The sequence below is a fragment of the Podarcis vaucheri genome (genome assembly GCF_965113315.1).
Source record: "Podarcis vaucheri genome assembly, chromosome: 2".
NCBI lineage: Eukaryota > Metazoa > Chordata > Lepidosauria > Squamata > Lacertidae > Podarcis > Podarcis vaucheri.
Window position 1 is genome coordinate 54,601,110 of NC_138760.1, and position 26,798 is coordinate 54,627,907.

Here is a 26,798-nt window from a genome sequence, read left to right on the forward strand (position 1 = left end):
CAACATCCTCACCAATGTATCCATCTTAATAGTTAAAATTAGTCTAGGTGAAGCCTTTTCTTGTAGAGAACTCACAGTAAAACAGGCTTGATCATAATTAGGCCTGGCAGGAGCAGACTGTCAATTACAGAACAAATGCAAGAAGAGCAAAGTGACATATATCTGCCTGCAGCTGTTACAGATGCTGCAGGATGACATTAAATCGGAAACTTGATTAATGCCTTGAGGCAATGCTCAGGTAATTATTGAAGTAAACAGGGTCAGCACTACAATAGCTGCTTTGGCACAGATTGCTGTATCCTTGTATTTTTGAGAGGGATAAAGATTTTTGATCACACACTAAAAGAATGGAAAAAATAAGAAAACAAGTAGTAGGAAAAGGCCCAACAGACTGGCCAAACATGAAAACAGAATTGGCTCTCAACTGAAAAGGGCGAGTCAAAATTGCCATAAAGAACTAAAGGAGGTTTGAAATCACCTACTGCATTTTATCCCTGGAGATGTAAAACTCTTATACAGTGGTACCTCAGGTTACATATGCTTCAGGTTACATACACTTCAGGTTACAGACTCCGCTAACCCAGAAATAGTACCTCGGGTTAAGAACTTTGCTTCAGGATGAGAACAGAAATCGCGCAGCTGCAGCGAGAGGCCCCATTAGCTAAAGTGGTGCTTCAGGTTAAGAACAGTTTCAGGTTAAGAACGGACCTCCGGAACGAATTAAGTACGTAACCAGACGTACCACTGTATACAAAGAAATAAAGAAAATGTCTGTTTTATATGTATGTGACTTAAACATCTTTTTATTTCATTTGATCAGGAAATGTAATGTGTATACAAGTGAATAAAGAGGGCAACATGGTAGATGGACAGAGAACTCAAAAATGAATTATGCCTGACACTGAATTAGAGAGAATGACTTGGAGAGGAGCAGAGAAAAGTTTGCTCTACATACTCTCGGATGTACAGTATGATAGGTCAAACAGCCCACTATGCCAGTCACAATCAACAGCACAGAATGCAAGGAGTCACAGGTTGGAGCAAAGGAAGAAAACTTATTCCAACTCAATTTGCCTATTACAAACAATGGATCTTAAGAGTCAAAAGCACAGGTCTTTTGCATCTACCATTAAAACCAGATTGTTATAAAACTGGAGATGCCAGGAATTGAACCTGGAACCATCTTCATGTAAAACAGGCACATTATCACTAAGCAACAGGCCCTCCACACCAAGTTAGGGGAGTCTTAGGGGAAAGTGGTCTTTGTTCCACCATGTTCTCTGTATCATTCCCTCTTCCATTACTACAGTCTTTTGTCATTTTATTTTTCTGCATTTACAGCACAAATTATGGGTACCCTTCTGTCCACCAGTGCATGCAGATCTTGAAGGAAATATTTAAAGTCATACCAAAAAGCAGATTTGCTCTGTAGCTTTATTGGAAAGAGATCCATTAAACACCTGCACAAGTGCATGCTAAACATACATCACTGTAGAAATACACCATTCATTCAAGCAAACAACCTGCCGGTTATTTGTTTTGATTTTAGTCATTTTGTCATTGAGCTGCTGCTCAATGTCTTGTCTGCATGATCAATTTGTTGACATATACTTGGATTTATTGCAGGTGACAACATTCTTGGAACATATCCTCTAAAGCTTAACATAGCGTTCAAGCTCACTTTAGAATTCCATATACAGCAATTTACGAAGGCAGTTCAGTTGACCCAAAGCCCTTACACATCTAAATGCTGCTTTTCTGGTACATATGGCAGTACCATTCAAAGAGCTATGACAATTATACTGTTTATAGCTCTGAAAATGGCGCTGCCATCTGCACCATGATTCACCAGGAAGGCAGAGTTCAACAGGTGGACAGTCGTTTGGTCTGCCGATCTAGCATGCTAGGTTTGTAGCTATCACCCCAGGAACTGGACTGAAAACAAAAGAAGCACAATATGGATTGGTCAGAAAACCTCCTAGCTTCCAACTCTGTGAGAAAGTTCATTTTCCAAATTTGTATTATTAGCGGCTGGAGAAAATTCTATTTTGTTGGTCACATGGGAGTATCCCAGTAGTCAATAATTTCTCACACGCCACCTTTTGCCACCATTTAGCCAGCAAGAAGCTTCTCAGAGGTAGAACAAGTTCTTCTTCTCTTTTCAGATGCATCACAACAGAAGAGGAAAAGAATATTTGCTTGTATGATGTTCTGTTTGCAGGTGTAGCTTCTTTGCTGCAGTGCAGTGTAAAACACTCAATTTTCATGACAATGTTTGGCCAGCATACATATTGGACAATGATTCACAAAAGCATTCCTGTGCTTCTCCACTTCAGTATCTCCCTAAGATGCCCCTCTTTGCTCTGGCTGTTGACACCTGAGATGTATATTTTTAGCACCCATTTTGTCTTTGAGATTGTAAAAAAAATTAACATTTTGTTTTAATTGTTGTACCCGACCCTGGCACTTTAGGGTGAAGGATGGTAGTAAAACAAACAAACAAATAATCATTTGCTTTCATTCTTTGTTTTACATTGTATGCTTTGCCATGTGGCTGCTAGTTAACAGGCAGGGAGGCATTGTTGGGCCTTGAATCCACAAGTATTGCCATGTAGAACCAATGTCACTGCTGGTAACAACATCCTAGTTATTCTTTGTACTGGTGTACCACCAAATCTCCCAGAACAAGGGCTTCTTTCCTTGGCTATGTGAATTCCAGATGAAATGCATCCATATATAAGAAGAGGCTCGCAACAAGAAAACTTTGCTTCACGCTGAAAAAATGCAATTTAAATCCTGAAGTAAGCAAAGTTGGATTCTGCATAGCATATATATGCTGCAAAAGTGATACATACTTTGCATGCATTTTATTTAGAACATTTTATTTGTTCCATGAAAAAGAACAGAGAGCAATGCATGGCACACCAAAGCCTGGCTCTTAGGAATGGAAATTCTATTAAGTCTCCCTCCCTGATTCTTCTGAGATTTAAATCAGACACTTTCAGCAGTCCAGCCATATTACGCAGTAAGTTACCTCTTATGCCCCCCCCCTTTTTAAAGCTGTGGCCTCAGGATGCTGAGTTCTGTGCTCACTTACCCAATTTTGCACTTTTCAATGCTAAAGCAGAATGATTCATGGAATATACACAGCCTTGGCCTTAATGGACACACCAGAAAATGCACGAAAGAGGAGAGAACAGAAAAATGCTCTTCTTTTGACACATTATAGATGCCCAGAACCATTACTGAAATAAATGCGCAGAATTTCAGCTTGTTTCAGGCCACTCATCAGTGACAATTTCCCCCCTTGGATCTGGGCTTGATTTGCGTCAAGGGAGATAATTAAAAATAAGTAAATGCCCCCAAATACCACTGAGGAGTCAATGTGAGACTGCCCTAATGGCACATAACTGGGATGAGGGAAAAGGTGGGACATAAATGCAATAAATAAATAAAAACCCACGGTCCAGCTGCTCAGGGTGGGGATTGGAGAGGGTTGTCAGCTCCAAGTGAGACCAACTCAGATTTCAATGGATCCCAGACCAGCTCAGCACCGCCCCCTCCTCTCCCTCTGCTAGTGAAGAGCCCGGCAGCATGTCTCCTGCCAGCCCCTTTTGGAGGTGGAAGATGGTGATCAGTACCAGAGTGATGCTTGCAGAGGAAGGGACACCACTCAATCCAGCACCCTGACCCCACCCCCACCCAAAGCGTGGCATAAGGGGATCTTGGATTGCTCTGTAAATAGCGGAATAGTGAATTCATTTCCTACAGGAAATTCTGGGGTAGAGCCACATGATCCTTATCTTGGAAGCCCTCCCAATAACCTAGGAAAGTTACTGAGATAACATTAACTATTGTTTCCTGTGCACACCCTGCCACCTGTTTGCAGTAAAGTACATGCTGCAATATTATTTTCATATGGCCTTATAAAATGAACCTCAAGTCCCCTCATATTTCATTTTCCCTTCAGACCAGTTTGATGGAAATTTGCCTTTTGAACATATGCAAAATAATAATAATAATAATAAATATCCAAGAAGATCAAACTAAATGATGTGTTTTGTTTATAAATAAATAACATTAGTTCCCTGCAGAATTTGATTTATCTTATCTGCAGTGAGTGGGCTTGATGAACTTTAATGAATTGCTCAGCAGAATCACAGTCAAACTAGTCCTCATAGTCATTTTTGCAACCTGTACCTGCAAAATAACCTAACATTTTGCAGACCACAACTTCCCGCTTTCCAGCCTGTCAGAGTTAATCATTTCATCACAATTGGTACCTCAGTACAGTTAATTCCCTTCTAAGATGAATCACTCATTTCTAATATTGCCTTAGCAACATGAACGTATTTTTACGTTGGAGTCTAATCAAAGCTGCGACTGAAGACTTGACAAATATGGTCTGTCCTTGTCATTGGCAAATTGCAGACTATGTTCTTGGTTGAACTCTTAGCATCCCACTAAGATGTTTCAACAGGAAAATAACAAGTAGATGAGCACAACACGTCTGGCAGGGTTATGGCAGCTACAAGGTCACAGAGTTTCAACTGAAAGAAAGAAATGACTTCTGAAATTGGAGATAGTTTTAGTTCTTATAAACGGAACATCTTTTGACTGCTGTTCACCATCTGTTAATGCTATGTCAATGCAAAGCCCTGGGCTTAAATTCCTTGTTGTTGGCATACCTAAAATGGAATTGCACACACCTTATATTACAGCTTTGTAGCATAATAACTCATTGGTGGCTACCTGCTAAAGAAATATTCATATCATAGGCAGCCAATGCCATGCCCTTGCCCCCCAACAGCCCTAGCCAGGATGGCCAGTGGTCAGAGATCACGTTGGGTACCTCTGGGATTTTGCTGCTTTTAACTGGCGTTCAAATCATGAGTTCAAGCCATCATCAGATAGCTTCAAAAACTATTGTTTATGATTTTAGGAAGAAACCATAAAGAAGACACTTGTTAACTGCCCACTTAGCTCTGCATGGATCTTTCACACAAAAATGCATGAATTTTGCATTTTCCCGTAATTTATTTTACATGCACTGCTCAATGGGTGTAAGGTAGCATAAATTTTTGTAGCTTATCTTCAAAGCCTCTGAGAACAGTAACATTTAAACTACAAAATGAGACATGCAGATACAGTATAGTGGCAGCTTGGGATGAAAAGAAATAATAGTGCATTTCCCTGCTTGCTTAGAGATATCTTTCCCTCTTGAGTCATTTTGGACAGTTTCCTCCAGCCTGAGAAAATGTTGCTTTAACAACACCCAAGGTATTATGTGGACAAAGCTGACCCCATAATAGGAAATCCTGTATTGAGAATGTCTGTTAAGTGCTTTCCATCTTCCTCCTTAATGAGTTCGTCTTTTTTCAGTAAACTTTTTATTTAAGTGCTCTTTGTCACACAGCATGGGCTGTTAAGATTTTCTTAAACATCGGGATCAAATAAAAATAGCTTTCTTCTACAAGGAGCTGGGTTGATATTTGCCAATAAACATTTTTGCCCATGTACATGACCCTTAGTCATTTTATCAGACTTAGATTCTGTGCTCACTTGCATTATCTTGAGCTCAGAATTCCTGGACCTTCTTGTAGCCTTTTGTTATGCTTCAGTCCTTGTTTGTAAAGTCAAGACTAAGAAAGTAGGTGGGACCTCATCAGGAGGTAAGTGCAAATGGGTTCAGGGAACTCCTTGAAGCCTTGTCTAGGAGAAATATGCAAAACTGAGGATAATATCAGAGTATTCCCATGATTTACTTCCTTCCAAAATATTTTTTTCAGTAATTCCCTTCTTTAAATACTGAGGTTTAGGATTCTTAACAAAAAAGGGGGTGTTCATAATATAAGCAGGCAAGCATTTTGGGGGGGACGACATGTATTCCACACTCTGCATTTCAGATTTCAGAATAAAGAATACAGTACTGTATTTTTTCCTAAATATAAGGCAGGCACTACTTCTGGCAGCAACATTTAAATAATATCTTATGAGTCTTAACTACCAGGTCCATTCCCTAAGACATGGGTTGACAAGCAAGATATTAACGGAAGGACGACATTCTGTGGTGTCCTAACCATTTGTTCTGCTTTGTGATAAAATTCTTTTAAAATCTTCTTTTGCACATCTATAGATCACCGTGCGCAGCAATATTTGATCCCTATCACTGTACTTGGCAACAATAATAGCCAGCTCAGAACACTCAGTATAAAATGTGCCACCTGTCCTTTGGGCTACAAGAAAATGGCACACTTCATAATCAACTGCAAATTCCTTGCACTGAGCCTCCCTTTCTATTAACTTTCTTAGCACCTGCACTGTTTAGGGACCAGCATTCTGAAGAAAAGTGCCAGGTGAGGCAGCCATCACCACCTTTATTTCCCCATTCTAGCATTTCTCCAGAATGCCTCAGGACCCAGGCCCATGCCTGCCACTGAAGCCCCATCTCCCAATCCTTTGCTCCCCTAATAAAATTGCTTGGAGTGGTCACTGTAGTGCCCCTTGTTCAGGGCTTCTCAGTCCTGTAACTACTGAACAAGCCATTGAACAAGAGGAAGTTCTAGGACGTCCATTAAAATGAATAAATACACACATACACACATGGACACACATGAACACAGAAACATGTAATAAAATAAAAGACTTACAGAATATGTTCAGGGTTAGACAGGAACTGGTCTATTGCAGAACAGCAGGAGGAACTTGGAGATAGTGGAACAGCCACTTTTAGTGCAGGAGGGAGGGAAGGACAGACACAGTGGGACAAGGGAAGAAAGGGAAGAAAAACACAAATTATCACCATTACCCATCAATTAAATTCCTAATTAAACACGCCTAAGCAATGTGAAAGATCTGAGTACTGCCAGCACCGTGCCAATGCATCTACCTTAGAACAGAAACATTAATAATGTTATTTAATACAATGTGCCATCTGGTTCATTACTGTTAACACCTTATGTCATTCAAATAATGCTTGTATATTTTGTCTTCTGTAGGAGCTCATGTCTGACCATCACCACCAACCTCCATATCTGATCCCTAAACTGGATTTGCTTTTGGGTGATATGGTAAGGTTATTTAAGAGATATAATAATGCTCCAGTGTAATTGTTCACATTACCTAAGTAAAACAATGAATGAAATCCACACCACGCAGTTGTTTCTGGATACCTGGAACCCACCTTTAAGATAATTGATGGATATTTTTCAAATAGGATTCATGGTGTTTAGTCGATCTAGCTCAGTATGGTCTACACCAGTAGTGTAGTTCTCCAGATGCTGGCCTCTAACCGCCTGCATCCCTGACCATGCTGGCTGGGGCTGATGGAAACTGGAATCCAAGAAGATTTTGAAGGCCACACATTCGTCCCCCAAAATCTACATAAATTGCTGTACCTCCTTCAGGGTTTCAGAAGAAAGTCTTTTCCATCCTTACTTCAAGATTCCAGCGATTGAACCTGGAACCTTTTGCATACAAACATGTGCTCCACCACTGAGCTACAGCCTCAATTCTTTTTTGTACAGGGAAAGTGTTCACATGTACAGACACTTTCATGGGGGTGAACCAAAGCTGTTTGCTTCCTCCCCCCCTTATTTTAGTGATGGCACATGCATTCCATTCTAGCTCATTACAAAGAATAGGAGAGAGACATGGTGTGTGCCCTTCATATCCCCACCCAGTCCTTTCCTTTCACTTGATCAAGTTATGCTAGCTCTAAGTAAATAAATATGAAATAAAAAATCACTTCCAATTTAAGACATGATAAGGACTCAGTCAAAAATACACTGGTAAAGCCAAAAGGAAATTCTTTTGAATTCTCATCACGTCTGGCATTTCTGCTGCTAATGGTGTTTCATTTTTAAGCTGTTTTAATATTATTTTTGGTTTTAAATTTTATGAGGTCAGCATGCGGAGGTGAGGAAAACTGACCAACTGAGCTGCTTCAGCAAACCCCAGTGTCAAACAAATAAGCTCTAAATATAAATACTAATCTGTGATATTTTTGATAATGTGTTCAGATTAAGGAATGCCAGTGGGTGATTTCTGAAGCAACAGGGCAGAGATACACATTATTCTGGGGTATGCAAAAGTGCAGCAGACAAGAAAAGCATTGAACTCATTTTGACAATAGACACCACATGATGGCAAGTTACAATAAACTGCCTAATATGCAGCACAGAGAAGAGAAATGCCCCCATAAACGGCATTCTATCTCCCACGATTATGGAGTCTGATGGCATATAGATTAGACTCCGTCCCTCATTTGAAGTTAGAGGCAACTGTATTATAATGTAGGAGGATAAAAGAGAAACAGAGGATGAGGCCAGAAACTTGCTCATCTTGTACAGAGTCCTGTCTGCAACAGAAGCCCATAAAAGATATTTAAGGCAAGGGAGATATGTGAGGAGCTACAAAGCAGATATGGGTATATTGCTCACACAATGTGTGGGCTGATTTCTTGTTTAAAAAATACAAGATAAATCCCATAATTGCTTCTGTAGAAGTTGAGCCTTTTAAATGAGGGAAAGATGTAGCAAGAACTACCAGGATGTCCCCTTTTCACTTCTGTTTTCTCTTTTAATTCCTTCTCTGGGAGACACTCCCCTATATAAGAAGTCACTTAAATGTAGTGGTATTTAGTTGTAATAAGGTGTTGCATAGGACAGAGGTTTCACAACACTGCAAAAGATGAACCTCTGTTTTCATGTACTTGGAGGAGTGTTTTAGTCAACTCACATTTTGTATAATGGCAGATCCAAACTGACCTATTGGAATAAAGATGGACAGATTTTACACCTGCACTGTTCACTCTACAGAAACTAACTGCTTTAACTATGCCAACCCAAGACTATGAAGCTGCCTAAAATTATCAACAGAGGTATGCAATTCAATAAGTTGCCTGTTTCACCCAAGAGACATACATAGAAGAAGAAAGAAATATAATTCCCCCCAGAGATGTTCTGCAGTCAAATATCTGGGCATATAGATAATGCAAAATCTGAGTAGCTTATCAAAATATAACCACAGGAAATGATTACATAAAGTTAGAAATGAACTTAAATCATTGGGCACAACTAAATATATCATGGTTGGGGAAGATGGTCATTTAAAAATGATATTAGCAAAAGAGGGTAGAAAGTTTTGCAATCACTTTGCTGGAAAATTGAGCCTTTTCATCACGTAGTGGTGCAATAAAGTGCAAGGCAAACCCCATAGATTGGGAAAATTATAAAATCAATGTTCATAATTTAATGAAGTAACTAATATTAGTGGGGGTTGCTATTTGGGAGTGGGTTGGTATTTTTCTTGTTGTTATTTTATATTGCTGTTATATTTATTTAAAAACAGACCACAAATACATATATTAAAAATAGCACTTCATCAATAATCTGCCCAAATTTCTTTTCAGAAAAAACTCTGGGGAAGGAACCAAAAGACACTTGGTAACACTCTGTTTGTAAGCAGCTTTCGTAACAGCTTGAGAGATGAGAATGAAAATGGATGAGCCCTTTATGTGAAATTACGCAACCATCTCATTGTAAAAGCAGCTGCTGAAAGCAATTGCTGAAAGCATTTGCCAGCTTTTTGATGGGGGGGGCATGTACATTGTCAAGAGCTCTGCTACGTCAGAAAAGGCTCAGAAGTAGAAAAGGTCGTAGACTGAATACAGGCATAGTCCACCAGATATTTAAAAATAGACTTTGAATGAAGCAAAACAGTTTGTGTTCTTGTAGGACAGGAAAAGCAAGTTCCTGAAAAGAGTTTCTTCTGGTAACCTAGTCCTATGAGATGCTGCATAGTGATAGTGCTCCATATTACTGAATAGTAAGTTTCTTTACTATTTAAAGGGAAAACCTTTAAACATTCAGAGAGACAAAGGTAATTAAGGAAGAAAACAGAGAATCAGTGTGAATCTTCTTGAACTGACTTTCCAGACATCACCAATCCCTTCAGCTCCCAATTTGTTTAACAGGATAAACTACCACATTAAATCAGGAAGACGTACCACCAAGATGCTCCCCCCAACAACATGCACTGGGCAGTGACAGAATTTGTTCTACAGGCCAGCCACAGCTCTGATACTAGGATGCTATTTCTGACCTTTGGGATCCTGAAAAGGAAACATTTAACACCACTTCGCTCCAATTTTTTCTGCAGCTGTGGAATAACTAATGAGTCACTTTGTGTTCCCTCATCAGAAAATTATCTCGTAGCAAAGCCTTACTGAACACAGAGTCTTTTTTGCTTTCTGATTACTGTTCCTTATTGATGTTAACAATTCCAGCGAGAAAACAAAAGTTCTCAAAGTGTTGTTCTCTCTGACACCCCGCCTGCACTAAATCATACAGCAACACTAAAACTATCTCACTCATTCTATTCTTTCTCCCTCCCTCCCTGCCCACAGTTTCTATTCTGTGGTGGAGACTTCAAGGCTTGCACCAAGAATGTCAAGAGCTACCATGGACTGCTCCTGTCTGGGATTGGTAGGCAAAATGAATACACTGTACTAATCAGACTCAATATAAATAGTAAATAAGGAAACTCTTCACTTGATCAACCTTCGGCTTGCTGCACTTCTCAAGGCGAACTGCTGACCTGAAAGAATCTGGGCTGGAGAATATACCTTCCCGTTCTGGATTGAGTAATTGCTTCCCATTGCCCAAGCTTGGCTTTTATATCCTGAGGTTGCTGGATACAGATTGCAATTGCGTGTTCCTCAATAAATAACTAAACTGCATTCACAATATAGCTGCTTGCCTGGGGCACTAGGACTAATAAAAACTGTATGCCTCTTTTGTCTTCTGCTGCCATCTATTTTTTGTTGTTGTCACCTGTCTCGAGAGACAATGGTGTACACCTCCAGGGCTGAAGTCAAGCTGCTGGAGAATCACAGTGCTTGCTGTGGCTGTGGAGAGCGGAAACTCATAACTGAGGCCTCCCACGTCATTTTTGCTGTGCTAGCAGCACCAAAGTGACCTCCCAGGGGCACACGCCTGGGCAGTGCATATGGAGGTCCTTGGCTGCCTAGATAACAAGACCTGTCCCCCGCTGTCTCGGCCTCACTTGCTACTGTGGTCCAAAGGAAAGCAGACACAGAGAATCAGTTTCAGGAGCAAATGACATTTGGCACCAGCTTAGCTGCAGGACTTGCTGGAAGATGCAGGACAAGATGCAGTCCAACCGGCTTCTTGACTCCATTCTGGATTTGTGTAGAGTTTATGCCTTAACCATCTACTACAAGCTGAGATACTCATACAATTGAATGATGACATTTTTAAAAATAGCATCACCAGTGACTGCTACTATGAAATGGCCAGGTTAGCACTTCCTCTGCATAGAAATCCATGCCATTATTCCATGGCCTTTTGGATATCACTTTTTGTGGGGAGGAGGGTCTTATCAGGGGGGTTCAGGCCAGAGAGGAGACAGTTTCTTGATCAGCTGACAGGTAGAAATCAGACAGGCTGCTGGTGCAGAGGAAACTTGGTGGCATCCATTCGTGACAGAATGGCCAGATTTAAGAAAGGCAGCAGATTTGGGAGCTGTGAATCAGTCAGCGACCCTGGGTTGGCCCTCTAATGTTGTATGACTTCCTAGACCAGGAGTGTTAAGGGCTGTGGCATGCATATCTCAGTTGGAATTACCTTTAGCTCCTCCTCTGACCATCAGGCCCTGGGTTGCACCCAGAACTCCAGTCCAACTCACAAGGTTCTCAAGTTTAATCACGGTGGCACCTGATAATGCTGGGAAGAGCAGCTATCATATACTTGACCTGACGTCCTCATTCAAGAGTGACTGCAATGGAAAATCCAAGGGTATTTGAAAAGTCAAACATTACCTATCATGCTATGATAATGGTTCAATATTTCCAACCCCAACGGATTTTCCAGGTGGCATGACATCTGATGTAACTACTACACAAATAATACTTTCCTTTATCTAATTAAGCGGCTTGAACATAAGGTGAGGTTGGTTGGTGCATCTCTTCATTACACAGGAGAACAGTTAGGAACAGAGGGAAAGTCTGAACAGGTTTCTAACATTCAACATGAACAAATATTGATCTTGCATGTTAGACAGAAAGGTTATCCCTTTAATGTCCAAAGCCAACCAAATTGGACAAGCAGTAGAAAGAAGCTCTGAGCACCTAAGATCAAGGTCCCCACTTTGGCTGAAACACTGTATGAAGCTCTTCGCCTAACAGTGATCAATCTGTCTTTCATTCTCATTCTCCAGATTCTCATGGTACTAAACTAACATTGTACAATTTTGTGCTAAGACCTCTGAGATACTAAGACGTGAATGCCATGAATAATGAAAAACAAATATAACTGTTACTCAAATGAAAGGCCATGTGGGGGAAAGCAAGGATAGATTTTATACCAAGCAGTGGCTATGCTGGTGGCTAAAAAGCATTCAGATGCAATCAGATTAGAAATCCTGAAAACGCAGATAAAGTTTTAATTTATCAGCAAAGACTTCTTGCTAATTAAAAAATTCGATTCAAGGTAGCAGACATTGAATAAGGGTTATTACCATTATTGCCAGTCCAGGAGAATGCAAATGTGATGCCTGATAAGGAGGCAGTGTTTCTGCTGACGGAAGTGCTTCATGCTTCATCTCATACCATCATAGCTATTCTTACACTTCAGTGATTGGATGGAGAACATTCTGTTACGTTCTTAAAGAAAATTCATGAACACTAAGACTATAAAAAGCTATCAGTCATGATAGCTACATAATACATCCAGAATCAGAGCCAGGTACACCAATGAGAGAGGGCTTTTGCTCCTATGACCTGCTTGTGGGATTTCCAGAGTTATCCAGTTGGCCACAGTGAGATGATCATGGACTAGATAGGCCTTTGGCCTTAGGCAGCAGGGCTTCCTTAGGAAAGGAAAAAGAAGATGACAGAAGAATCACAACCCACCCTGAAGGATTTTGTGAACTGGGAAAGCAAAATAGAGATGACTAGTAACTGCCAAATATGGATACAGGCAAGCCACTGGGAGCAAGCATAGCTGCCTGCATCTCATCTGTGAGAGAAGCATTAATGGAACACCTGGGAAATTGTTGCCAATGGGCTTCAGCGACCCATAAGGACATTATATTCCTATTATATGCCAATGCTCCCAAACTGCACAATGCAAAAATTAATTCATTATGCAAGCTGGTTGGGCAAAGCATATTGAAATAGGAAACAGTCATGCATATGAAACAGCACAGATATTTAATTTGCTGAAACAATATTTAATTTAAGTTACTTAGCATGCATACTCAAGTCAGAAATACAATGTCACAGGACTGACAATTACACTGAAACCAAATTGTGGACATCCGGTGCAACCTTAAGCAGCAAGGTCATTGTTTTTCATTATCCTTCAAAACAATGACTCTGTTTTGGAAGGCCTAAAGAGATATGCCATGGCTGTGATACATTGTGAGAGAAGGAAGATACAGATCCACTTTTACTCCTCACACTAGCCCTCGCTGTGGCATACCCAGAGTCCTGTTACTGTAGGTAGGGTGGCAACTGGGAAACACTGGCCTGCGAAGTGCTCCAGTTGGAGAACAGCCTTTACCAAAGGTGTCATGGGCTTTGAAGACACTCGAACTCAGGACACAAGGGAGAAATGTGCTAAGAGGAAGGCACGCTTGGCAAATCCACACCATGATTAACTCCCGCCCGGAAACCAATGTCCCCACTGTGGAAGGACGTGTGGGTCCAGAATTGGCCTCCACAGTCACTTATGGACTCATTGTTAAAACCGTGCCTATGGAAGACAATCTTACTCGGCTACTAGTGATCGCCAAAGAAGAAGAAGGTAGGGTGGCACAGGGGAAATATGACTAGGATCTCTCCATGCATGGTGGTAGTGGTTCAGGGCAGAGCTTGCAGCTGTGCCTTGGCAATCCAATTTATACTTGCTATTTTCCCAACTAAAACAACAGTGGTGTCTGTCAAAATTGTAGAGGCAGGTTATTAATTGAGTTGCACACTTTTGTTCTTCTCTCAATATATTACTAATAAGCAACCCATGACAAATATGAAAACAAAATATTAAGCACCAAACATTAAATTGTCAAGCCATAGTGGGGTGAGGGTCTTGAATTGTTGGCATCTGAATTTCAGGACTTCAGCCTCCAGCTGGAGAGCCACAAGAACAGCCTTATTCTAAAGATATGCATCTTTTCTGTTTCCAAGCAAACTCTGCCACCAGTTTGGTCAGCTCTATATAAAAGAGCCCGCAATAGACCTGGGAGAAATTGTCATGCCAAAGGCAGTTCCTAAAATGCAGATTGGCTCACAGTCTCTGATACTGACTTGACTCTTAAGTTCAGCTCATACCTGAACTACTGCTTGCTAAATCTACCAAGGGCAGATCCATAGCACACATTTAAAGTTACATGACTTCTCCCAAAGAATCAAAGCAGCAGTAGTTTCCTCATAACAGAGCTGTAATACCCAGCACTCTTAGCAAACTAAGTTCCAGGATTCTTTGCGGGAAGTTGTGTGTTATGTTACAGATCTGTGCTAAGCCTTGGCTTCTGGTTTGTTATGGTTTGCCCTACAGACCATTCCAGCATTCTCTTTCTTAGGCTTCCAGGCTATAATTGGCTCAGACACCGACAGCTCTTTCATGCTGCTTATATCCCAGCGTGGCAATAACAATTTAAAATAAAGTTGAATGCATCAGCATGCCAGTGGATTCCAGGCTCAAGGTGTCCTGGATGTAAATATATTCATCTCCAGAGTCAACACCACACACAAGGATGGCTTTATCTCAAATCTTATAACAAAAGGTTTCAGCATTCAATGTTATCTCTCTCTTCCAGTGTAGACTCCTATTAGAATACATTTTACTTACTGTTGGTATTTTGAAGCTCTAACTCCCATTTGCTACCCATCTTTCTACATTCTCCCATTGTAGTAGATAAACATCTTGATTTTATTCAGTACAACTACAAGAGGTTCTCTCCTTTGCAGGATTTATAACTCTTGCTACTGAAACTTTCAAAGCTGGGTAACTGCAGCCCTCTTCAGAATACTGTGCAACACTGAACGTTAGTGCCCTGCAGCCATAGGTTGGGATGCTCACAGGAGCCTAATTATCCACACTGTCAGAGCATCCAAATGCATAGGAACTGTCAGATACAGATGGGTCTATTTTGTAAATGGTACACATTGAGGATATTACTCCAGGCACGAAAAAAGAATGTAGACTGCTAAATGCAACAGAAAGAAGCTTTGTTAAGGAGTGTGGATTCATTCATCATGCCAGAGCATATTATGATTGCTGCTACAACACGTACTAATACACAGCTAGAATACATCTGGTTGGCCACTGTGAGAACAGGATGCTGGGCCACTGGCCTGTGTGGAAATCTTAAGATACTGTCAGGTCCTACTTCCTGCTGGTCACTTGTTCTTCCTGCAATATTCACATGGAAGCAGGGTCGGCATCAGCACCTGCCACAAGGCTCCCCAGAACCTATTCCTGTCCCGTCAGTTAAGAGCTACCATGTCAAAATCCCTGCAATATCTCAGAGCGCCCAACACAGTGCTGCTCCAGTGCATTTCAAAACATTTGATTTTTTTCCAAATTCATTTTGCAATTGGATGGGCCCATAAAGGGCATCGTCAAACCTGGAGTCAGCCCTGTACACAAGAGCAATTTCATGATTGCACCTCTAAGGAAATCATTCCAAAACATTCCCCACATACTCAAAAGTTACATGGAAAAAGCTAACAGAGAGGTTGGTGAGTATATCACACCTGCTCAGCAAATGCAATTACCACAGTAGCTTCATATAAGAAGATTTAGTAAGGATCATTAATATGTTAATAGACATTCCAAATACTGGAAGGATCAAAGGCGTTAAGATTAAAACAAATCTCAAGGTGATAAACCCTACACATAATACTTCATTGTTAAACCATTTCTAAAAACAACTTTAACACAATTATCACAAGGACAGCAAGATGCCACAGCCATGGATAATGGGGCAGGGGATACCACAATTAAATTCGCTGAACTTCCAGACAGAGTCAAAGTACTTGTACTCTTGTGATTATTTTTTGCCTCAGTAATTGCAACAGTCTTTTATACTCAACAAATAATTAAAGAGAAACTGGATGTATTTTGGACATTGAAGGTATTCAGCTTTAGTGCAATTAAACAACTCAGTCAATTTTTCCTGCTTTGATTCTGCACCTAGACACTGATTCCTGCAGACGCTACTGGCCTTCGCCCTGTAATGGCAGGACTTAAAACAGCAGCACATACCATTTGGGTTAATGATCTGTCATCAATGCAATGCAGCTTGATGGTGCTTATATAATGAGAATTCAGGCTTCATGTCTCCTATCGATCCAGCAGCCACAATAGCATGCTTGACTGTTGTATCTGTATCATTCATGCTGGATTAGATATCCAAGATGCCTGATCTTTAAATGTAAAGCAGAAGGGTTTGGAAGACTAACACAATGCTTGACAGTGAGAGCATTTCTGAAAATACTAAGAAAGAGGGCCAGATATTAAAAACAACAGCAAACACGAAAGGGAAAGAGACAGAGATCATTGCTAAGGCAGTCAGACAGGTTCTCCACTAGCCTTTTATGTCCTGCTGTGTGCTTTCTCATCTGCCTCTCTTTACATTTCCCCCCTCCTAGTGGTTGGGGGGGGGGAACCACTCAGGGTTCACTTCCCTGACAAGGACACCTGCTGCTTGAGAAACCTCAGGATGGTGGGTAGGAGCAATGATGATAAAATTACCTCTACAGCAAGCAGTTCACATATATTTCAGCAAGAGAGGGGTGACATATTAGATGTTTATACCTTTAGAGCTGCCTGGACTTTAAGCTTTACAGCTTTTGGAAATGCACAAACACTCTTTGTAGGAGTGTTGACAACGCTCTTAAGGCGTCTCTGTATTCTAGCTGTTAATCTGTCAAAGGCAAAGCAATAGTGAAGTATTGTAAATGGATTGCCGCACCGAAACAAATAAATGGTCAGTACAAGCTCAGTGAGTAATGTTTTTCTCTCAATGGCCCATTCCAAAGATATTCTGGACTAGGTCTTAAATACCAGAAATGGTATCGCTGTTTCTCAACTCCAGACAGCAGTTGGGGGCTCACACCACTGAACATTCTTCCAGACAAGCGCATAGCTGACTACCTTGCAAGAACAGGAGTTCTAGCCTGATATTTCCAGCACACTTTATACATGCATGGGTGTTTATTTTTAATGGAAGAAAATCCAATCATGTGAGCCCTAACCAGGAGTCTGGAGTGGCCGCAAACCCAAACCATGTTTCCTTCATCATAAACGACAGGTTGCTATCTCTCCCCCCTCATGTACCAATGTACATATCTTACAAATGAGGACACTTTATGCATCCAGGCATGGCTCCACAAAAGCTTAGTATATCGCAGTATTTCGAGTTTCCAATTTTTGTAAAAATCATCAATCAATTTTGCATTTTTTTTTAAAAAAAAAGTCCTTAAAAATTTCACCAGGATTTAGTACACATTTCCTCCAATATATACATTTTTTGCAGCTTTCACAATACAGTGGTACCTCGGGTTACAAACGCTTCAGGTTACAGCAGCTTCAGGTTACAGACTCCGCTAACCCAGAAATAGTACCTCGGGTTAAGAACTTTGCTTCAGGATGAGAACAGAAATCGTGCAGCGGCGGTGCGGCAGTAGCAGGAGGCCCCATTAGCTAAAGTGGTGCTTCAGGTTAAGTACAGTTTCAGGTTAAGAATGGACCTCCAGAACGAATTAAGTTCTTAACCTGAGGTACCACTGTAGTATGCATTTCTGTATGTTATTTTCACTAACATATGCATTTACATACATACATTATTAACCTGAAGCACCACTTTAGCTAATGGGGCCTCCTGCAGCTGCTGCGCTGCCGCAGCATGATTTCTGTTCGCATCCTGAAGCAAAGTTCTTAACCCGAGGTACTATTTCTGGGTTAGCGGAGTCTGTAACCTGAAGCATATGTAACCCGAGGTACCGCTGTACTTTCCCCTAATATACACATGTTTTGGTTGGGGAATTACATCATAAAATTTGGAATGTGAATTTCAAAAAGATAACTTCGTTTTGGTTCAGAAATGAAGGATTTCTCCTGGCCCTAGGTATCTTCTACGACTGGTTGGAGTTGCAGTCAGCTGTGAAGCCAAGACACCAAATACAGCAAGATGCCCAGTATCCTGGAGATGCCAACCAATACTGGCAAAACACCTTGTCAAAGCAAAAGCAAAAGTGCAAGACAGCTTATTAAAGAAATTCCAGCTTTCTTTTCGTTTCTTATGATGTCTGTTTAATTATCTCTGAAGTTCAGTTCTGGGATTTTAAAATGCATTTTCAAAGTAGAAGTTAATGAAGGTTAAATTCTAAGTAAGTGGGCCTTTATACCGATTCATTTTGAAATTAAGATGGATAATTAAGAAAGCTGGTAGCTTGTGGTGCTGCGGAAAGTGATTCTTCCTTCCCTTTATCATAACAGCATTTGCTGAGAGATATCTGTACAATGTTTCCATTAATCTGTTGATACTACCCACACCGCTTTTAGCCTCTTTCATCACCTGCCTCCACCTCAGCCTCTCTTTTGAAGTTCTTGCTTTTTCAGCAAAAGGGCCATGAAATTACTTTCAGTTCCCACAGTGGAAAGTCAACACGGAAGCTGAATTTTGGTTGAAGCATAGGCATTTCTTCTGCCTTGAATGGGACAATCAGTACTCAGCATGCAAGTTTGTCTGCCCATGGCAGCATTTGCCCTGACGAAAATAGTTTGTTGCATGCTGCTAACCAAATGTTGGGTTCAGACACTGACTTCACTGAAGACCAGGACCCACTTCTGTCAACAGTGAAAGAAGATGTTTTCCACAGTCCTAGGCTGAGAACTCAGAAATATGAAAACACCAAAGGCTTTCCTCCAACCTCTTGTACTATTTATAAACCAAATGACTATTATATGTAAGGCAGAGTCATTGCGGACCCACTTGCAGTGACCCCTCCCCCAGGAAGCAAGGCCTAACCTATGAAGGTGAACAAACTGGACATGACTTGCTGCTCCAGGGGGACAGGCTTGCCTTGGACTCTATTGAGTGGGAAAGGACCTCCTGATTATCAAGAGTGATGTGTGTAAGTTCCTTATCAATGGCACCTGGTCAGGTTATTTGGAGTCAACATCCACCATACTCCTGGTGGTACACCTGAGACCCCCACTGTCTCCACCATAGCCTACTATCCGAGGACCCTAGCTGGTTCCACATCTGGCTGAATTGGCTTAACTGACATCATATGTATTTTACATATATTTTAATGAACTGAATATAACATGGGGACGTGCAGAGTGTGTATACGCGCTTAAGCTTTTTTATTAGTTGCTATGTGGGGGGAGGGGCGTGGCCTAATGCCAAGGCTGGATGGTGAGGGCCAGTTGGCTGCATGATGCTCCCTCACTCACCCACTGACCGTGGCATTGCCGGCCAAGTGAAGAGACCTCCTGTGCCCAGCTATGGGAAGAAGGCAGCAGGGCTCCAAGATCCTGTCAGCAGTGCTCCTCCTTCCCTAAGCTGGGCAAATACTTCCCGAGCTTGCGGGGGGAGGTGTGATGCTCTAACAGGGTCCAAGAGCCCCCCTTCCTCGCAAAAAGGTGGTGGTACCGTTGGGTACTTCCAGGAAAAAACGCACTGACTAAAGGATGTGATTTAAAGCCCACGATTTTCATAATGTGGTACTGTTTGGGTGATGATACTAATTAAGAATTAAAAATATGAGTTATGTATGTGCTTTGATATGTAAACAAACAAACCTTTATTAACTGGTCCACCGAATGGTCTACAAAAAAAGAAGTTTGAGAGCTACCAGCCTAGAGTTTGTTTTTTTACTTAGGTGGAGAGCAAAATCCAACAGGACTAATATAGCTACAGGCTACTCAGGATTCTTTTAAGAACAACATTCTGTTAAATGTAATGAAGTCTTCCCCATCAAAGTATCAATTTAAAAGCTCTTCAGAGAGAGGGAGAGTAATAAAAAGCATACACAAAAAGCAATGCATAGTGATATTTGCAGGCAAGAATATGAAGAAGAGTTGAGAAAAAAGGTTCTAACGTAAATGTAGCAAATGAATGCAAATGCCACTGCTTTGACAAATATATGAATGTTACATCTAAGCAAAATACATAAATTTAATTAAGAACTTGAAACTTCTAATGTTTTCAATCCTCTAAAGAAACTCTTCTATGTCCAAACTGAGGAAATTAGGCAAGCTGTTTTCTATTGTACAGAGATGTTCACCATTGGGATATACGAAAGGAAACATACCCATAACTTCTGATTCCTCGCAAAGATGGAAGCCAGTTGCATCATTTTCCTCTGTCACTCCTAAGCTGTATGCATTATAGTTTGATGAAAACTGAAGCTTGTAACTTAAGGCCTTGGAAGCTAGAGATAACTCCTTTCTCTATGCTGGGCTGCATGTATGTAGACCACCACACCCACTCTGGCAACACTAATAAGTCACTACAGCCCTGTGGAAAGCAGGATTCAGATGTTATGCTTTTTTGTCTTTTTTTTACATATTTAAAATATTTATATCCAGCTTTTCTATTTTGAACTATCAAAAGTGCATTAATAAATCCATAGACATCTGCAACTGGAACAATCCCAAAGCACCGTATTTTTTGCTCTATAAGACGCACCTGACCATAAGATGCACCTGTTTTTTGGAGGAGGAAAACAAGAAAAAAATATATTCTGAATCCCAGAAGCCAGAACAGCAAGAGGGATCGCTGCACAGCGAAAGCAGTGATCCCTCTTGCTGTTCTGGCTTCTGGGATAGCTGCGCAGCCTGTATTCGCTCCATAAGACGCACACACATTTTCCCTTACTTTTTAGGAGGGAAAAAGTGAGTCTTATAGAGCAAAAAATACAGTAGTTAAGAACAAATAGATCACAAAAAGTAGCAGCTAAATTACAGATCGCTCCAGTCATAAGTGAAAACAAAATGAAAATGTATTAATATCAAGCCTGAATGTTGGTGCCTCACAAACCCAACTGGGGAGGAAATTCCAGAAATGTGGAACCATCACTGAAAATTATCTGTGGTCTCCAACCACCACGGAGAATAGCATCTAAAGGAGAGCTTCCAAACACACATTTTAGAGGCCAAGGCAAGTTCATATGGGAGGTGGTGGTGGTGATTTGCTTAGTATATCACTGCACAGAATCTGTGTACCTGTTTACATGGTGTGATGTTTCAACTAGCCTTCACTTATATTTCTGAGATACCACAACATTGTGCACTAAATAGCTCCGCATGAGAGGAGGAACTTCCCCCATTAAAAATGCCTCATTAAAAATGTTGGCATTGGCTTTTTGGCATAAACAGTGTAGCATTGTTACAGAAACTGTTTTCGGCTGTTTTATCTGCTATATAATTAATTGCTTCTTACTCCCAGATTTGTTTGTGAAGGAGAACAGCAGAAAAGCTTACACAACAACAAATGCAGGTCCCAAGTCCATTGTACCCAGTCTCTTTACTCAGAAAGGAAATAGGTGTATGTCCCATGGTTATCCACTGGGCTCTGTCCAGGTTTAGTTTGTTCACCTCGACAATCCACCCTTTCCATCCATCAGCTGCCCTTTCTAGCTATGTAAACCAAGAACACACTTCCACTATCACTGGCATTCTGGGAGACACATAAGTTAAGCAAGATGCAGGCTCCCAACAACCGAGTAACATCATTTGAGAAATATATCTACCTTCCTTAATAGCTACAAACACATTGAAAGTTTGTGATAAATGACTAGTGTGGCAGCTTTGAGGGTCAGCAAATTGGAAATCCAAGGGAATGGAAAATGAAAGAGCTGCCTTTGAAATACTGTCCAGTACTAGAAAAGACAATTTAGGGTGAGTGCAAGGTATCCTTAGCTGAACTGATAAGCTCCCTTCCTCCTGTACAGTGCTCAATTATTTTTTGATGGTTAGGAAAAAAATTTCCTGAAAATATAATGAATGATTTTATTCTGTCTCTGGAGACTTTCTTCTCCAGGGCTCAGCTTAATGTGGGGGGTGGGAGGAGAAATGTAAAAACTGGAGAGAAGATTAAAGGAAAGCCATATGAAGAGAACAAGGTATTTCTGGTGAACTGTAGTCCTTGAAAGAAGCTAGTCAATTACACCGGAGAGCAACAGGAGGACATATTTTAGAGCTGATTGCCCCATGTCATCAAATGACATCAGTAATAGATGTATAAAATCACAACAAAAAAAATATAAGGATATCAATATACATCTCAGCCTCACGTTTTTGCTTTGTCTGATTTGATGGTGAAAACTGTATTGGTGAGAATTTACAAAGTGAAAACAAGAAATGCTTGTCTGTTTTTTCTCTTAATTACCCCAATATTTTTGTGCAGGTAAACCCTGCTTTGTCGTGGATGTTTAAACCTTGGCATTGCCTTCAAATAAGGAAATATGGAGGAAAACAGGATTTTACCAGAATTACCCAAAGTGAGAGACAGGCAGCAGGAAAGAATATTGGTCTGAAATCTGTTTCATTGTAGGATGCTATCATAAAACGTATTTTGAAGGCCAAGCTACTTTCTGCCATTTACGTAGGAGGCAAAGCTAATACAAAGGAACCTAAAATCATAGCAGTCAAGAAAATTATGGCTCTGACTCACATAGAGCTTTTTAAAGGTCACTTTAAAAACAGTGGGGCACCAGATTGACACCAAGTGGTCTTGTTTTTTCACACACCCCTAACAGCAACGCTTGTCTATTCCCCTAGTTTGTTTTGTGATGCTGCTTTACGTTGCTACATTTAATGCTTTGCTTCAGGCAGAGTCTTGCACTGAGTGGGTTAAGGTACCCTGCAATAAAACTTAGCAAGGGCTTTCTTAGCTCTGATCACATTAAATCAGCCAGCAGGAGAGAGAAAAGAAAGCACATCTTCATATAAACACAAGATTTAAAGAATTCCGTCTCATAGTAAATGGCTATGGTTACTACTTTCTATTGCTTCTCTGGGTTGGCATGTTTGCTATCAGTCAATCCCTGAGTCCAATCCCTGTAGCATCTTTTTCATCTGTGGAGACCCTGGACTTAGCATCACCTGCCAGGGGCCATAAGAGACTGACACTCTTGCCCTCAACACACACAAACCCAGCATATTCCCGATAATATTCTAACGTAGTGCAGATTTGAAAGTTGTTTTGTGTGCCAATTGCATGTGGAATAAAGTAACTAGCATTGAAACATTGAAAAGGTGGCTTTTAAGAGAGATTCAATGGGTAGGTCTTAACAACTGTAAGACATGTTGGCTTGATTAAACCTCCAGGTTCAGAGGCAATAAGCCTCTCAGCACCAGCTGGAGAAATTTGCCAACATTCGCAAATAATCAGGCACTATTGGACTGTGAGGAACCTGTGGCCCTCCATGTATTGTTGGACTACAACTCCCATTAGTCCCACCCCTCAAGGACTAATGGTCAAGTACAATGAGAGCTGTAATCCAATAACACCTGAAGTTTTCTAGGTTCCCCATACCTGGCCTAATGAACCTTAAGACAAGGTGTTCCATGCATTAATCCATTTTCACACTACAGAAAAGGTCCAGTTACATATGGAATTCCATTGTCCTTCCAGTTTGTAGGAAAAATTCACTGGCATTATGTGCTCTACTCACAAGGAAGGAGCAGCAAAGATCTCCCTGTCTCATCGGATTGTCGGAATCTTGCTTTTGACAATTTTGCACAGCTAGAAGAAGTTACTCTTGACTACTGGCAGTTTCTCTTTTGTGGGTTTAAGGGTGAGTGGATGCTTGCAATTCTCCAGAATGGAATTGAATCTAAGCAGAAGAATTCAGGAGCTTGCATTCTTCCCTTTGAATCAAGATTTTATGACTTCTGAGACTGAAGCTATAAAGACATTTGCCAGCACCTGTAGAGTCATTTGCCGTGTAAGTATACATATACTAGATAGCATTATAATTCTTATATTTAACTGTTTCAGCTTGGTTTCTTGTTGTTGTTCCTAGAGAAAGAAATCCTGCAAAATTTAGTAAAAGTCTTTATCAAAAGCTTTCTTGTTGTTCAGATAAAAGACATGGTGTGTTTAAATTGATGCATCTTGACTTGAGTGCGATGAAAACTCGTGTTTCATTACACTCATTGCTTCACAAACCTGCTGCTTAGAGCTGGAAGGAACTGAAACCTAAACCTATCATTAGTAATTGTAAAATACAGGAATCAGTCTAAACTAAGATGAATACTAAAATTCTGTACAGTATGGAATGCATTCAATCATGCCCTTCAGCATAGTGCTGCTTATGATTTAAGTGTCCAAATATTTATATATAATAAATTCATAATGGCTGCACAGATTTCCCAGTTTGCACAGATGTAACATTCTTCTCACTGTAAATTCTCTTCTGTAGCTGTGGATGAAATTTGTTTTGAAAACAGCAGATATCAAAGAATAAATTACTCTTACTGAAACAAATCTGTATTTCACGGTCGGAGGCATTAATGCTTCCGAATACCAGTTGCTGGAAACTGCAGCAGGGGAGAGTGCTTCTGTGCTTGGATCCTGCTTGCGGGTTCCCCCACAGGTATCTGATTGGCCACTGCGAGAACAAGACATTGGCCTGGACAGGTCCTTGGCCTGATCCAACAAACTCATCTTATATAGCTGATTGGTGGCCGAGTTATTTCGTCAGAGTATGACACAAAAAGGCATAGGCAGTCGCTGACTACATCTGACCCCTGGATAAAAAAAAATTGGTTTTGCTTCTTTGGAAAGTCTTTCATGAGCACTGAGAGCACAAAAGTGTCTCCAAACAATACCCTGTTGTTGTTTTTTGACACAGACATCAGCATAGCTGGAGAGACCTTTACATTTTTGCCAATCCCTTAATGGTGTCTCTCCCCCACTTGTGACTCATCAGCATGACTTCCAGGTGGCCACAAGCACTGGAAGTCATAACACATGCAATTTTAAACTTCAACACACAGTTTGGACACATTATGATGAGCCCTTGAGGAAAAGGGGATCCATGCTTTTGCTTCAAGACTTGCTTCTTGTCTTATTCCAGTGACACCTTTTTAAAAATAAAAAATAAAAATGTATTCTGCAATTTAACTCCCCGCCCCCACAGTTTTAGGTAAGCAGAGTGGACCACAGATCACCATTAGCCCAGTCTCTATTATCAATCCCCAAGTAAAATTTACAACCACATAGGGACCTAACAAACACCTTCTTCATCAGTTCAGGAAGCTGAGGAAACCAAAACATAATTGCTCTCTGATGAAGCAGTGTGCACAGCAGGCATTCCTGAGCAGCTCAGTTCGATCGTTAAAGGATCTCCAGCTGGGAGGAGGATGGATGGAAGCCTGCATGATGAAGCAAGCTTTTCCGCTGTTCAGTGGAGTTTAATCTTAGTGCCTCAGCATTTCCCAATTTTATATAAACAGGCCGAAGAAACACAATCTCCTCTGTTCCCTTGAAAGTTTTATGCCTCAGCCATCATAGCAACTAATGCTAAGTAAAAAGTTTAAGGTCATGAGCTCAAATATTTGCAAGAAGGTTGACAATCTGTAGGTAACCCTACAAACAAGGGATGATTATCTCAGCAACAGTAAGAAATCCCCATGCCAGTGATCACTGAGATCAGGTGTCCCAATGCTTCCCCCCCCATGGAAGCTGCCCCAGCCATTCCGTTGGCTAGGGCCCACTCCCAGGGAAGCCCTGTCCCTCTCCCCTTAAAAACAAATTAACTAATTTAGAAAAGGCTAGACTTAGAGCACTGAGTCATGCAACTGAGTCATTTTTCTTTGATTTTCACTTGAACTGATTTTCTATTTGGTTCTTCTGAGCATCTGATTGATGTGTTCTTTACTGTTTCTTCTGGGAAACTGTACTGAATTTTTAGGTGATGTGTTGCTTCTTATGGTCACTGAGCCATGTTTAACAATGGATGTAGAAAAGGTGGGCTATACATGTGACGGTAGCCACTGGGTCTCAAACTCTCAATGAGTTAGGGACTTTCCTTGCATGCAAAGACAGGCTCTGGTGGATTAAGTGGATGAGAGCAATAATGGGTCTAACAGTTCAAGGTGGTTTCTGCATGGCTGTAGAGGGAAGTGAGGGGCAGGTGGGGCTTATCAACCTGGGAAGGTAGCCCATCTAGAAGAAGGAAAACTCTGACCCCAAACCTCCACTGCTTTGCAGAATATATTTGAGAGAATCAAAGGCTAAGGAATAAACCCTACAGAAATCCAGAGTGGAATTTGTAAGACGGCTGGATGGCATCTTGTATGCCTCCTTCCAGAAACTCCTGCTGCCAAACGTATTGTTCTGCTTTCCTTTGGACCTGCATTTACATTGGCCAGGCTTGTGTCCTGGAGAGGCCACTTCGGAGTTGCTAACACAGCAAAAAAACCATGGGAGGCAGCAGTTATTACCAGTCCCTGCAACCACAGCAGGTGCTGTGATTCTCCAGCAATATGACTTCACCCCTGATGGTGCACTCCATTGTCTCTCAAGATAGACAGATACCAACAACAAATAAATAATAACTAGTAAAACTTTCAGTATTGTTCAATACCTGTTCAACTTGATGTGAGCTTTAAACAAAAGGCCTGTTAATAATAGACCACGTCTTACTCATTGCCTCCACAAAAACATTGTTATGCATCCTATAGTAACACTTCAGCCAGAAAAATTACTGACTTGGTGCTTACAAAGTAAATGATTCAAACTGATATCTG

At 40.9% G+C, this 26,798-nt stretch overlaps 1 protein-coding gene across 7 annotated transcripts in view; it reads right to left on the reverse strand.

Annotated features, from left to right (window-relative positions):
• HTR4 (5-hydroxytryptamine receptor 4) overlaps positions 1-26,798 on the reverse strand; it is a 153,504-nt gene that overhangs the window by 18,430 nt on the left and 108,276 nt on the right. Inside the window, exon 8 of one of the 7 annotated variants that reach the window (XM_082213072.1) lies at positions 6,651-6,726. The exons of the other annotated variants lie outside the window; for them this stretch is intronic. Coding sequence (XP_082069198.1) covers positions 6,666-6,726 — 61 coding nt within the window. The 3' untranslated portion in view covers positions 6,651-6,665. The remainder of the gene's footprint in view (positions 1-6,650; positions 6,727-26,798) is intronic. 7 annotated transcript variants of the gene reach the window in all.